This window comes from Takifugu rubripes, chromosome 21 (genome assembly GCF_901000725.2).
Source record: "Takifugu rubripes chromosome 21, fTakRub1.2, whole genome shotgun sequence".
NCBI lineage: Eukaryota > Metazoa > Chordata > Actinopteri > Tetraodontiformes > Tetraodontidae > Takifugu > Takifugu rubripes.
In genome coordinates, this window is record NC_042305.1 from 1,613,367 (window position 1) to 1,626,191 (window position 12,825).

The 12,825-nt window shown below is 48.7% G+C and overlaps 1 protein-coding gene across 1 annotated transcript; it reads right to left on the minus strand.

Annotated features, from left to right (window-relative positions):
• Positions 1-2,040: 2,040 nt before the first annotated feature.
• Positions 2,041-12,247, minus strand: olfml2a (olfactomedin-like 2A). Its single transcript, XM_003977415.3, has 8 exons — positions 11,878-12,247; positions 8,288-8,551; positions 7,869-7,976; positions 7,089-7,265; positions 6,120-6,366; positions 5,218-5,505; positions 4,959-5,144; positions 2,041-3,887 (listed from the first exon to the last, which is right to left on the minus strand). The coding sequence occupies exons 1-8, from the start codon at positions 11,944-11,946 to the stop codon at positions 3,283-3,285; spliced, it is 1,944 nt and encodes a 647-aa protein (XP_003977464.2). The 5' UTR covers positions 11,947-12,247; the 3' UTR covers positions 2,041-3,282.
• Positions 12,248-12,825: the final 578 nt, after the last annotated feature.

Sequence of the window (12,825 nt, forward strand, 5' to 3'; positions counted from 1 at the left end):
AGGCCAGAAAAGAGCTGAAAGAAAGACGCATCGTAATTGGATTGTTATTGAGTGACTGCTTGAGGCCTCTGGCTGACTGAATATGTGGGATCTCCTAAAGCTGAGGGATTGAGAGGATGATTAAATATAGCTTTCTATGCAGCTTTGAACAGGAAGCAGCTGCACGTGCACTTCCTGTCCAGCCGAGCCGTGTTTGGGACTAAAGGCTCTTAATTAAACTCACATTGAGCTTCTCTGTTCACTGTAACAGTCAAGTTGTCACCAGCCCCGTTTTCCGCATTAGCGTGAGCAGCAAGGCCATGAGAGCGAAGCAGCTGAAACCATAAATCGGCCTGAATGTGTCCCTCTGCAGAGGGCCCCTCACATGTCTTTAATAAAGGACCGTGTTCTGTCACTCTTGACATCATTTTCACCTCATGATTCAAACATCAGAAGGATTCATGCTAACTACGGCGCTTTGGGTTTCAAACCAGAACACTTAGACAGATGAATGCTGGAATTATTGGGAAAAAGAATTTACTCATCAAGTATCACCGCCACCAGGACCAGGACCAGGACCAGGAGACCAGCAGAGCATCCTACTCAAGAGGCTCCATTAGGATAAAAGGGCTGTAAGATCTGAAGACCTCATGGGCGTCAACAAAGTGGTCAGCGTATCAGGAAAACTGTTTGTAGACACAACCTCATTATTCCCATCACAGATGTCATCATACTTAGGGGGTCGTCTAATCATTAGGTCACATCTTAGCTATGCTGTTATAGGCCAAGGCTGCCGGGGGCCAGAAACATGATCACCTGACAGGCCTCTGTCACCCCACTGGGTCATGGTTTCCTCTCCTCTCCTCTCCTCTCCTCTCCTCTCCTCTCCTCTCCTCTCCTCTCCTCTCCTCTCCTCTCCTCTCCCCTCCCCTCCCCCTCCTTCCTCTCCTCTCCTCTCCTCTCTCCTCTCCTCTCCTCTCCTCTCCTCTCCTCTCCTCCCCTCCCCCCCCCCCCCCCCCCCCCCCCCCCCCCCCCCCCCCCCATCAGCAGGAGGGTCCCCCTACATGAGCCTGGTCCTGCTCAAGGTTTCTTCCTGTTAAAGGGGAGTTTGTCCTTGCCACTGTTGCTTGTCTGGGGTCAGGCCCTGGGATTCTGGAAAGTGCCTTGAAACAATTTTGATTGTATAAGACGCTATATAAATAAAGATTGATTTTATTTTATTTTATTTGAGAAGGGATACGCCCACTTTCCTTTAACGATAGAAACCAGCAAGCGTTGGCGACTGGACACGTCTGGAGGAAGCCTTTGCGGTCCTAATCCACCAGCATGTAGCCAGTAGCGTGTTGACCGTGGTATGTTGCATCCAAACAAAGGCTTGACACCATACATGACGAAGACGAGGCTCCGCTCAGGTCAGCGGGATCAAGAAGAGTCCTGATTCGACAGGAGAGCCTTTGTGATCTGGGCCTGGAGCTGCAGAGTTCATGTGAATTGTCAGCATTCATCACCACGGCCGGCACAGACGCCATTGTTCCTCCACCACAACATGTCAACATTACGTGACAGGGTTCATGATTCGGGACACCATTAGTGCCGCGCTCATCAAGCATAGAGCTTTGTCTTCTGCTCATTAAGGAGCCTCATGATGCTGCTGTAAGAAAGCACAGCCATGTTCTTGCCTGTGTGCACGTCCTCATGCATGTGCGCACCAGCCTCACCCACATGTTCCTCACGAGGACCAGGAACAACTGAGCCAGCACTCCACTTATTCTCCAAATAAAGCGTCAACATTATCCAGAAGAAGGAACTCAACACCGACCTGAGGTTCATGTTTGAATTTTACATTTAAGAAATGTCATTTTTGAGTTAGTTTGTATAGAAAAATCTGATAATACTGAATGTTTTTTTTAGGATGAAGGGTTTTGGTTCTCTTCTGCTCTCTGACTGTTCACAGAACATCGTTGGGTCACGCGTCCAGACCTTAGAGAAGGTTTTCCACCTTTATGACAAACGTCAGGACATCAGAAATAGATACAATCTGCTGGAAAAACGACCCAAAGATTCCAACTCACACAAATGCTTCTTTTATTGGATGATTGATAGACGTGATCGGGTTCAAGTGTTACGATTTCAAGCCCTGAAAGAACCGAATCGATCAGCTGTTTTCATAGCACCAATTCCAAATCAACGTTGTCTTATAACACACACAGCCCGTCTAGTTGAGCGCAGTTGTTAAGTTATTACAATGTTATTACAATCAGCCCCGTATTTGTTCATGTTCAGTCAGTATTTGTCAGTACAGTACTGCACCTCATCCCAGAGACGTTTCCACACACATGAAACATGAGACGAGAGCCTTCACGTTCAACAAAAGCTGCATTCCTTAGTGGGTTTACTGGGATGACGGACACGTCTACAAATCAAAGCACTCAAGTGTAAAGAAAACAGTAAAACTATGAGCGAGCGGTGTACAAGGACTGCTTTAAGTATCCAACCAGAAGTACTATGAAACAGAAATACAATCAAAGTCTTTTCATGATGATAATTGTGTTCCAGCTTCTCAACTGGTGCACCTTGACTCACTGGAACCCCTCCCCAAGGTGGCAGATGGTGCCACCTGGTTTAACGTGTTCTGTAATACGCAAACCATGACCCCTGATCACCAGGACAGGGTGGAATTTAACCTTTGGCTTCACCCTTGAGGAGCTTTCATGGAGATTTTGTGTCCTTACACACATCAGACTGGGCTGTGATGGTCCTGATGGGTACAGCAGATGAAGGAGCTCAGCTTGTGACAGGATTCTTCTCCGGTAGAATCCAGTGCTTCATCAACATGGACCAGCTCCACCATCCTTGAGGATCTCCAGATGACTGTGGGTTGTTCTCACACATTCAGGGAGCTGCTTGAGTTTCAATCAAAAGATCCGCACAATGGCAGATGGACTTTGGTGACTGGTTTCTTGTGTGGTTGTTGTGTCTGGTTGTGGGGTGATGGACAGGACGTCCAGCTACGGTGGATATGTGTGTGTCCCAAATCGACCGAGGCCTTGGATTACCTAGCTGATAGCTAGCTACCTGATGCATTAGCCAGCCTGCTGACCCGTCAGAAATGACTCTAAAAATAAAAGATTCAAAATCCCAGTGATCTGCTTCAGCTTCCACTCAGACTGCAAGATTATTTCGGTTTGATGGCAAAATGTATAGTTACGCCCCCCAGATAGTTCGGGCATAAAGGTGGACTGTTGTTAGTGTAGACCGACCCTTGGCTAGGTTGGGTCTAACATAGGGTACAGTCAGACCACCTCACTGGTCCACAAAGTTCACCTGATATGTGAGCTGGTGTCCATTGTCCCAGGCATACAAAACCTTCTCCTTGGGATTATAGTCAATCTGGGTGGTGAAGGAGAACTCGTTAGTGAACGGCAGGCGTGGGACGGCCTCGGTGTTGGTGTGGGTGTCGTAAGCATAGTCCACTTCACCCTCCTTCTGGTTGTACACGTTGACAGCGTACAGGATGCCGCAGATGATGAAACAGTTCCCGTAGGAGTTGCGTTTGAGGCCAGTCCTCCATGTTGTTTCCTTCTTCAGCGACAGGTCTCCAGGGTCCAATCTGCTGATGACGATCACTTCGTGCTGGTTAAAGTCGTAGTCCATGGAAGGGTAGATCACCCAGAGGCCGCTCTCATCCACTGCAAAGTCGATGTCGGAGTGCCCTCTCCATTTCCACGGGGTGGTGTCCTCATAAACCACGTCATGCAGCAGCGTCCAGGCCGCGACGTAGCGCATCCGCAGATCATACTTGATGATGTTCTTGGTGAAGGCTCTGTTGTAGTAGAATGCGCCGTTATAAACCACGTGACCCGTTCCAATCCAGTTGTACGGCAGTTTGTAAAGGTTACTCCACCTCCCTGGAAGAAATAAACACGTTTAACGCCTCATCGCATATTATACTAATTTAATATTAAGGATCCAGGGCTGGACTGCTGCTTGTGATCAGGAGACCTGATTAAGGCATTAATTACAGAAATGAAATCCTTCTGTGCTGCAGATCCTGCAGAGATCTGGACTCTCCACAGAGGCCAGTTATTTAATTGTAATTGATCATTCAAAATCCTACAGGTTAGATCTTAAATGCTTAGATGCTAGTAGAAGTTGATAATATAAGAACGCTTCCTGTTGCTACAAACGATGATGGCCTTTGGGGCGTACGTGCACTTAGTCAGCTGTAGTTGGATGTTTTCAACATGTTGCCATGGTTACGTTCTACTTGCAGAAAATAAGAGAGTTCTGGTGAAGTAGGAAAACATCAGCAGAACCACCGGCTCCGTCTCAAGCCTGAGGGCCGGCCCACACTCTTAATCCGTCTCCACTGGGCCCAGTTCAAAGCAAAGATGTCAGGGAACAGCAGGACCCGCTGCCACTCCAAATACCAAGTCATCCGAACACAGCTGTGAGCTAACGGCACCACGGGACGCCTGACATGGAGGTGCCTCCAGAAAAGCCGTTGTCCAAACACATCTAGATCAACAAGGGGAGGGGAGATCATCTCAGCTCTCCTGGAGAGTAAAATCCAGTTCCTTACTTCTTCTGGATCTGTGGAGAGTTTATCCCCCACCTCCCCCCCGCTGCAGCCACGCCGGCGTGCGTCCATCTCCACTAACATACCATAATATTCCTCCTCAGGAGGAGTAAAAGACACGATGGCAAAGCACATGTTCAGGTTTCTTTTAACTCTTTACTCTGTTTTTCCTTCTCTGTTCAGCTGTTAGTTTGCTGGTCTCCTTCAGTCCTGTAAAAAGTTACCACATGTACATAAAAGAAAAGAAACTCTCAAAGTCAAAGTCTGTAGGTGGACCAGAGTCACAGCTTCAGCAGAAACATCTCACTCAGGGACACAAAACAACAGCCATAAAAATAAAGCAACAAATGATTCCATAAGAACTTCCTGGTGTAAAATATCACACCAAATCAAAGCTCACCTTGCTTAAAGTTGTCCAGGTTGCGGAATTCCACCAGGTTGTTGCCATAGTAATAGTTAGTCACGTAGATCTTGGAGTCTTTAGCCAGCGGGTCCTTCATCCAGGCTCCTTCGTTCCGTCCGTAATTGTGGTGCTTCCTGGGCAGGTCGATCGATGCTACTGTCCCGTCACAGTTGAGGAGCTTCCCTGGAAGAACCAGACAGAACGTCATGTATGTGCTGCACTAGGTTCTAGGCTAGGCTAGGCTCTCAGCTGGTACCTGCTCTGTGCAGACTGGGACGACTGTTGTTGTTGGAGTTGTCCAGAAACAGCACAATGGTTGGGGCTGCTTTTTCAGAAGCTGCTGTGGTGACAGTGGTCGCTGTGGTGCTGCTCCTAGTTGTCATGCTTGCAGTGGTGGTACTGGTACTGGTGGTACTGGGAGTGGCAGTGGTTTCAACAGGTTGACCTGCAGTGGCCTCAATGGTTTCCAAGACCATCTCAGATCCATCATCATCTGACTGGTTTTCTGTGAACTGATGGAGAGTGAATGTTTTTGCAGGATGATCTGAAAAAGGAAAAGAAAGAATCAGGATTTTTACAGCATCAAACCTGAATCTGTGTCTTCTGTGTCACTTCATGCAGACAAAATGAAGAAATGATGCTAATATCAATACAATCGGGAAATGCACAAAGCAACTTGAACCTCTACATTTAGCCATTTTAGTGCTGGAGGTGGGCATATAGGGTCCATGCTGCTAATGCATGCTAGGCTAAAACTGTCTGCTGTTTTTGACTGGAGCCATCTGGCACTTGCTGACAGTCTGATGACATGTGACATTCTAACATACTGGTAATGTAATGTCGGTTCCTGTAGAAGACAGCTTTATGAGTGTGTCCTGTACAAAGGCGGCATGCCTAGTCATTCCGCTCGACTTTAAGAGGGTTGAGGGCATCAGGAAAGGTGTTCTCACTCTTTGTGATTGTCCCTGCTCAGCCCCGAGGGGGCTGAAGCTCTGGCAGCACTCCATTCACACAACATTCCTCCAGCTTCAAGTGTTTGGTCAATAAAAGATTTGAATTAGTCACACGCTAAATGTGCAGCTGTAATCATGATCTGTCCTCACTTGACCCAGAAAAACAAAGGTAGGGTATATGTTCCACCCCGGCTTGAGCTCTCACCTTCTCCCTGCTCGTCTTCATCAGTCTTGGATGCCTTGTAGTACGTGATACCTCTCACTACTCCAGGCTGGTGTGCCACCACCTTGGCTTTGGCTGTAGGGCCAGGCTTGACCACCTTTCCGGGTTTGATGATTTCTTTCTTGGGCTTTATGACCTTTTCTTTGGGTGGTTTGGGTAGAGGTTTGGCTCCAGGAGACTTTTTGTTGGCCGTACTTACAGCCTCTTTCCCTTTCTCATCACTAGCACCCTGTTAATAAGAGCATGGAGTTAAGTCAGGCTTCATTATTGGTGGCCAACAGGCAACACCAACCATCTGTGAGTCAGTTCAGCCTCACCATCCAGGAAAGGGTTACTTCATTCCAGAACAAAGGGTTACCAGCACAATAGTAAAGGCCCGTCCACCCACTGCTGTCTCTAACCAGGCGACACTACATCCTGTAGACAAGGACTACCCAGGAGACGCAGAGAGGAGCTCCAACATCATCACCTGCATCTACAACTCCCATACTCTACAAAGTTCTCTATCAGCTTCTACTGGATCCCAGTCAAGCAGCATTGGCTTTACCACCACAACACGTACCGGTCACAGCACCGAAGGTGGGAAACCACAAAACTCTCAACTATTTCAGAGAAACAATACTTGGTCACATTAATTTGGGGTAATCAGGACAGGACAAAAGCAGGTGGAGAACACGTGGAACAATCAGGATTGTGTAAACGTGTGGAGACCAGGCCCACCGGAGATCTAAAACCAGGATTCTATCAGAAATTTTAGACCTGAAAAAGGACTGTGGCTTGGAGGGGTGGAGACAAGAGGAGATCATCAAGATCACTCCTTCAGTTTTATCACATGAAGAAAACGTCCCCTTGCATCCAAAGGTTGCTTCACCAGATTCATGCCTGATCTGGACCAGGCCTGATCTGGTCCTGGCGGCACTGCTGTGTGAATGGAAACATATGTGGTCTCACCAGTGATCTCCCGTCAGAAGAATCCTTCTGCAGCAGGTGCAGGCTGAGGCTGGAGATTTCCTTCTTGATGCCCATCATGATGTTGGAGTAATTCTCATATCTCTTAAACTGGTTGGTCAGGCTCATCATGCTGTCCCGGACAAACTCGTTCTCTCTCGTCAGGTTGGTCTTGATCGTCTGTAAGATCACAGCAGTTCTCAACATTTGGTACAGACATCTGGGTCAGTAAACATCAACACACGGGGTCGGTAAACATCAACACACTGGGTCGGTAAACATCAACACACTGGGTTAGTAAACATCAACACACTGGGTTAGTAAACATCAACACACTGGGTCGGTAAACATCAACACACGGGGTCGGTAAACATCAACACACTGGGTCGGTAAACATCAACACACGGGGTCGGTAAACATCAACACACTAGGTCAGTAAACATCAACACACTGGGTTGGTAAACATCAACACACTGGGTCAGTAACCATCAATAGACTTAGTTACTAACATACTCGCACGCACGCGCACGCACACGCACGCACGCACACACACACACACACACACGTTACCCATCTCCTAACCCTGACCAACCTAACTCACCCCTTAACCTTGACTTTGACTGAAACCCAAGTATAACCCTCAAATAGACTTGTTGTGTGTGGAGGGACACATGCACGCAGCCCCCCCCCCCCCACACACACACACCCCACACACACAGTTCTAATGTCAGCCATGTGCTTGGATGACCCTACATGGCAGATCAAAGACGTGGGGTGACCTACCTCCTCGAGTGTGTTCATCTGAGACACCACCTTATTGATGTAGGAGTGCACTTTCATGAGGTCCATGCTGTAGAGGGTTCCTTCCAGCAGATCCACCATGGACTGAAGCTGGATAAAGAGCAGAAGAAGTTCATTCAGGCCTGTGTTGCTCAGCAGGAATCCCTTCGTTCCCTCTCTCTACATCAACCCATCTCCCTCAACTCTCCATCCATCTTCTCCTTGTCAGTGTGAGTGTGAGAGCTTTACTGCCTTCACCAGAGGCACCACATAAAATCTGCTCAAACATCTGGAACTACCTCCTGTTGCAGTCTGTTGATGTTTCTGCTGCCAGTGGAAGAAGACAGTAGGAAGAACATGTCTTCATGTCTTCACAGCCTGAGTGGTGATTGATGCAAACGATGTTAGAGAGGTTCAGTCACCTTCAGTAACTCTGGGGCCTGTTTCTTCAGCTTCTCCATCTTCCACTCGTTCTCACAGGGGTTGAGCGATGAAGGGGGGGCTGTGCATGAGCATCGACAGTCAGATCCAGAGCTCACTGTCTCCACCGTGTAGAAGTCCTCCACCCGCACGCTGCCGCTCTTCAGCCGGAGGCAGGCGTCCTTGCTCAGAGGACGCATGATGCACTTGCAGCGACAATCTGAACCTTCTGACGTCATCCGGACCGGCTCGCTCTCTCCGAAGATCTAAACAACATGATCGCTTCCTGTTATCTCTCATTGTCAGACGGTGCCTAAACTATTAAAGTTCAGGAGAACAAGATTCAAGTAACAATGACACCAAACATATATATGAAAACAAAAGTCAAAATTTTTCTGGTTCCTTGTAACATTATGTTATTTAATGTGTGGTGATGGTAGGTTCATCGAATGGTAGGTGGCCACAGGGAGCTGAGATCTTCAGGGTCCTCTCAGGAGACACCCCGCTGAGGACAGGTCTCCTGGAAGTGGACAATTATTTTTCTATTCTTCTAATAAATTGATGCTACAGCCTTTAAAGTAGCAGAGATGTCAAGGGCAGTACGGCGTTAGCGAGTGTGTGGGGGGTAGAAGATTGTGGAGCTGCTGCTCTGGTGGTTTCTGAGGACCTGGGAGAGAACGCTGAACTTCCAGCTTCATTATTGTTCCAGTCCTGCTGGAATTCTATCAATAACAAATCAAGGTTGACTGAAGGGAAACGGGTACAATGGAAGGAAAGTCAGGTCAGAAAATATGAACACTTCCTGTTTCAACAGTGTCTGATGGGATGCACTGCGAATTCACCATGGCAACGGAAAAACACACAGACCTGTTTGTGCTCCCGCTGGGTTACATGTTAAAGTTGAGTTTAAGAATTCACAACTGTGGAAATGGAGAAAAGACTCAGCAAGAATGAGCTGATGGTTCTGCCCGAGCAACAGATTTGCTCTGGTTGGTTTTGAGTAGATTATGGTCTGGTATTATGGGCTGGTGTTTGTTCATATATTTCTGTGATCTGTGCTGCTGCAGGGTTTCCATGGCCGCGCTAAGAGGAAAGAAGTGGCTCATTAGTGGAGGAATGTCGGCCCAGTAAAGAGGAAGACGTGGTGAGCCTGTGTACCCCCATTACTGCAGACACACCGGGAGGGGTTCTGATGCTGGGCAGGACCCCAGGCGGGCCAAACTGACCCATGTCAAACAAAAAGGCAGCAGGTTGACAAATCCTACGACCACATGAAAACAGAGTGGATTAGCAGATTAACCCTGAGGAGCAGGAGCCCTCACAAGACCTTCTGAACCTCATTATTAACAAAGATCAACCTCTGCCTGCATGGCAACATCAGCTTAACCTTTCAAAGTCCTGAAAGAAAAGGCAGAAGCCAGTTCTTCGTTCACTTTGGTGCCTGTGCAGCTTCACCTCACAGGCATTAATGCAGGAGGCTTCTGGAATTCAGCGCTGTCAACTCAAATGTGCTGCTACGCCTCACAGACCATCCAGCAGCTCATTCCAAACTGACCTGCCAGCAGGACGATAGGCAACACAATTAAGATTGCTATTAATTAAAGGCCGAGAGCCTTTAACGCATGCTTTGAGTTCGGCGTCTCTGGCCCTGACCTCTCAAGTGCAGTCAAGTTTCAGGTCAAAGCCAATAGACTCAAGTCTCCACACTGGAAATGAGGAGGAGAGCCGTCATGCAGCAAGGAGCTCTGTTGGATCAGCTGCTGCAGCCTGACAGTGAGGAAGGAAGGCTAACGTTGCACGGAATGTAAAAAACTGGGGTTGTCAAAATAACCTCTTTTGATTAACTTAAAATAGAAAGAAACCACACTGAGCATAAAAAGAACACAAATCAAAGGCCCCTGCACACCCGTCTACACAAGTCTGATCCCCTCAGCAGCAGCAACAACACTAGCTGTCATAGAAGCACCAGCAGCAGCAGCAGCAGCAGTAGCAACAGTAGCAGCAGCAGCAACAGTAGCAGCAGCAGCAGCAACAGTAGCAGCAGCAGCAGCAGCAACAGTAGCAGCAGCAGAGCAGCAGAGCAGCAACAGCAGCAGCAGCAGCAGAACAGTAGCAGCAGCAGCAGCAGAAGCAGAGCAGCAGAGCAGCAGCAGCAGCAGCAGAACAGTAGCAGCAGCAGAACAGTAGCAGCAGCAGCAGCAGAACAGTAGCAGCAGCAGCAGCAGCAGCAGAACAGTAGCAGCAGCAGCAGCAACAGTAGCAGCAGCAGCAGCAACAGTAGCAGCAGCAGCAGTAGCAGCAACAGCAGCAGAGCAGCAACAGTAGCAGCAGCAGCAGCAGCAGCAGCAGAGCAGCAGAGCGGCAGCAGCAGCAGTAGCAGAGCAGCAGAGCAGCAACAGCAGCAGCAGAGCAGCAGAGCAGCAACAGCAGCAGCAGCAGCAGAGCAGCAACAGTAGCAGCAGCAGCAGCAGAGCAGCAACAGTAGCAGCAGCAGCAGCAGAAAGCAGAGCAGCAGAGCAGCAACAGCAGCAGCAGCAACCAGCAGCAACAGCAGCAGCAGAGCAGCAGAGCAGCAACAGCAGCAGCAGCAGAGCAGCAAACAGCAGCAGCAGCAGCAGCAACAGCAGCAGCAGAGCAGCAGCAGCAGCAGCAGCAGCAGCAACAGCAGCAGCAGCAGAGCAGCAACAGCAGCAGCAGCAGCAGCAACAGCAGCAGCAGAGCAGCAGCAGCAGCAGCAGCAGAGCAGCAGCAGCAGCAGAGCAGCAGTAACAGCAGCAGCAGCAGCAGCAGAGCAGCAGAGCAGCAACAGCAGCAGCAGCAGAGCAGCAGTAACAGCAGCAGCAGCAGCAGAGCAGCAGTAGCAGCAGCAGCAGCAGAGCAGCAGCAGCAGCAGCAGCAGCAGAGCAGCATTAGTAGCAGCAGCTGCAGCTTCAGTGTTCTGATGGGCAGAGATCAGCCTGCAGATCAAAGACAAATTAGCATAAAGGTGCTGATGAGCTCAGGCAGTCGCTGCTTCTCTGGGTACACCTCTACATTCCTGCAGCTGCCCCCCCCCCCCTGCCCCCCAAAGACCTCCTGCCCCCTGAGATGTTTGAACTCTCCAGATGTTGGTTCTCCTAATGTCAGCGGGGGTGGAATCTGGCTGCAGATGATCCGACTCCTTCTGGCTGGGCTCCTCACAGATGGACCCAACAGATCACAACACAAGTGTTGCAGCTACTGCACTTCCTGTCATCATTATTATGGGATGTTCATTCAGCTGTGACCTACATTACTGCTCATCTGGCCTCTGATCCAGGGCAACAAGTGTTCAGCTGGGCATGTTCTGCACCAAGAGATCTTTATATTCCTTGCTGTGTGCACGTGTGAGTGTGGTGGGCGTGCACGTAGAGTACAGCTGTACAAACAGAGGCAGCCAGATATTTTTGTTACCCCTCTGAAACTGTCTTTACACAGACCTGTTGATACCAGGAATCTGACTGAAGCTCCACACACACACACACACACACACACACACACACACACACTTAATCCGAACCATCTGCTGAAGACCTTGGGGTTCGGCTGGAGTCCAATGCCAGGTTTGTCTTACCTTATTCTGGGAGGACGCGTCCTTCCACAGCACCAGCAGGAGCACCAGCACTTTGGTGGATCTCCACATTTTATCTGTGTGACGTCAGAAAAACCCAAACCCAAAAGCGACGAGCGAAGAACCAGCGATGCTCCGTCTGAGTAAATCCTGGAGATAAAGTTCTGCGACTACTTTAGATCCATTTCTACCTCCCGAGAAGTTTCTTTTCCCAGTCGTAAGGATGGATGAGTGTCTGCCCTCCGCTCGGCTCTGCTCATCTGTTCCAGGGATGGGAGGGGTCTCACCCCCAGGCTGGGCGTCTGGGATTGATCCCAGTCCTCCCACCACCACCACCACTACTACTAATAATAACAGAGGCTGGATGGAGATGAAGCACACACCTAAACAATGGTGGTGGTGAGCTACTTCTGTGGTTGCAGACCGAGGTGGGGCGATAAGCACCAGGTTTTCATCTGTAATTATCAGTTATTATCATACGTTCTGCTGCTCTCTGTGTAATAACGCGTGTTTTCTTTTAAGCTTTTAGTTCAGAATCACAATTGAATCTAATGTTTACTGACGTCAGGGTGTCTCGGTGCAACAGCGCCATCTTCTGTCGTAAAAAGGCAAACGTGAGGCATGAAAGTGAAACATTCAAACGGTTCTAGTGCCGCCTGTTGGTCAGGAGTGAGTATAACACCGACCTGAAGTCTGACAAAGCTCGAGTCAAATATGATTCGAGCTGAGGCGAGTAGACCAGAGCATTGTTTATTTATGTGTTTGTTTGTTTGTTTGTTTGATACATCAATAAAAACATGATTTTATCTAATCTAAACTAAACTAAACTAAACTAAACTAAACTAAACTAAACTAAACTAAACTAATCTAATCTAGTCCAGTCCAGTTCAGTCCAGTCCAGTCCTGTTCAGTTCAGTTCAGTTCATGTCAGTTCAGTTCAGTTCAGTTCAG

Excerpts from the sequence above, each read along its gene's own strand:
- olfml2a (XM_003977415.3), bottom strand. The coding sequence starts at position 11,946 with ATGTGGAGATCCACCAAAGTGCTGGTGCTCCTGCTGGTGCTGTGGAAG. Across the intron at positions 7,977-8,287 it reads AGGCCCCAGAGTTACTGAAG|CTTCAGTCCATGGTGGATCT; the intron begins GTGACTGAACCT and ends CTCTTTATCCAG. Across the intron at positions 6,367-7,088 it reads CTTCTGACGGGAGATCACTG|GGTGCTAGTGATGAGAAAGG; the intron begins GTGAGACCACAT and ends TCTTATTAACAG.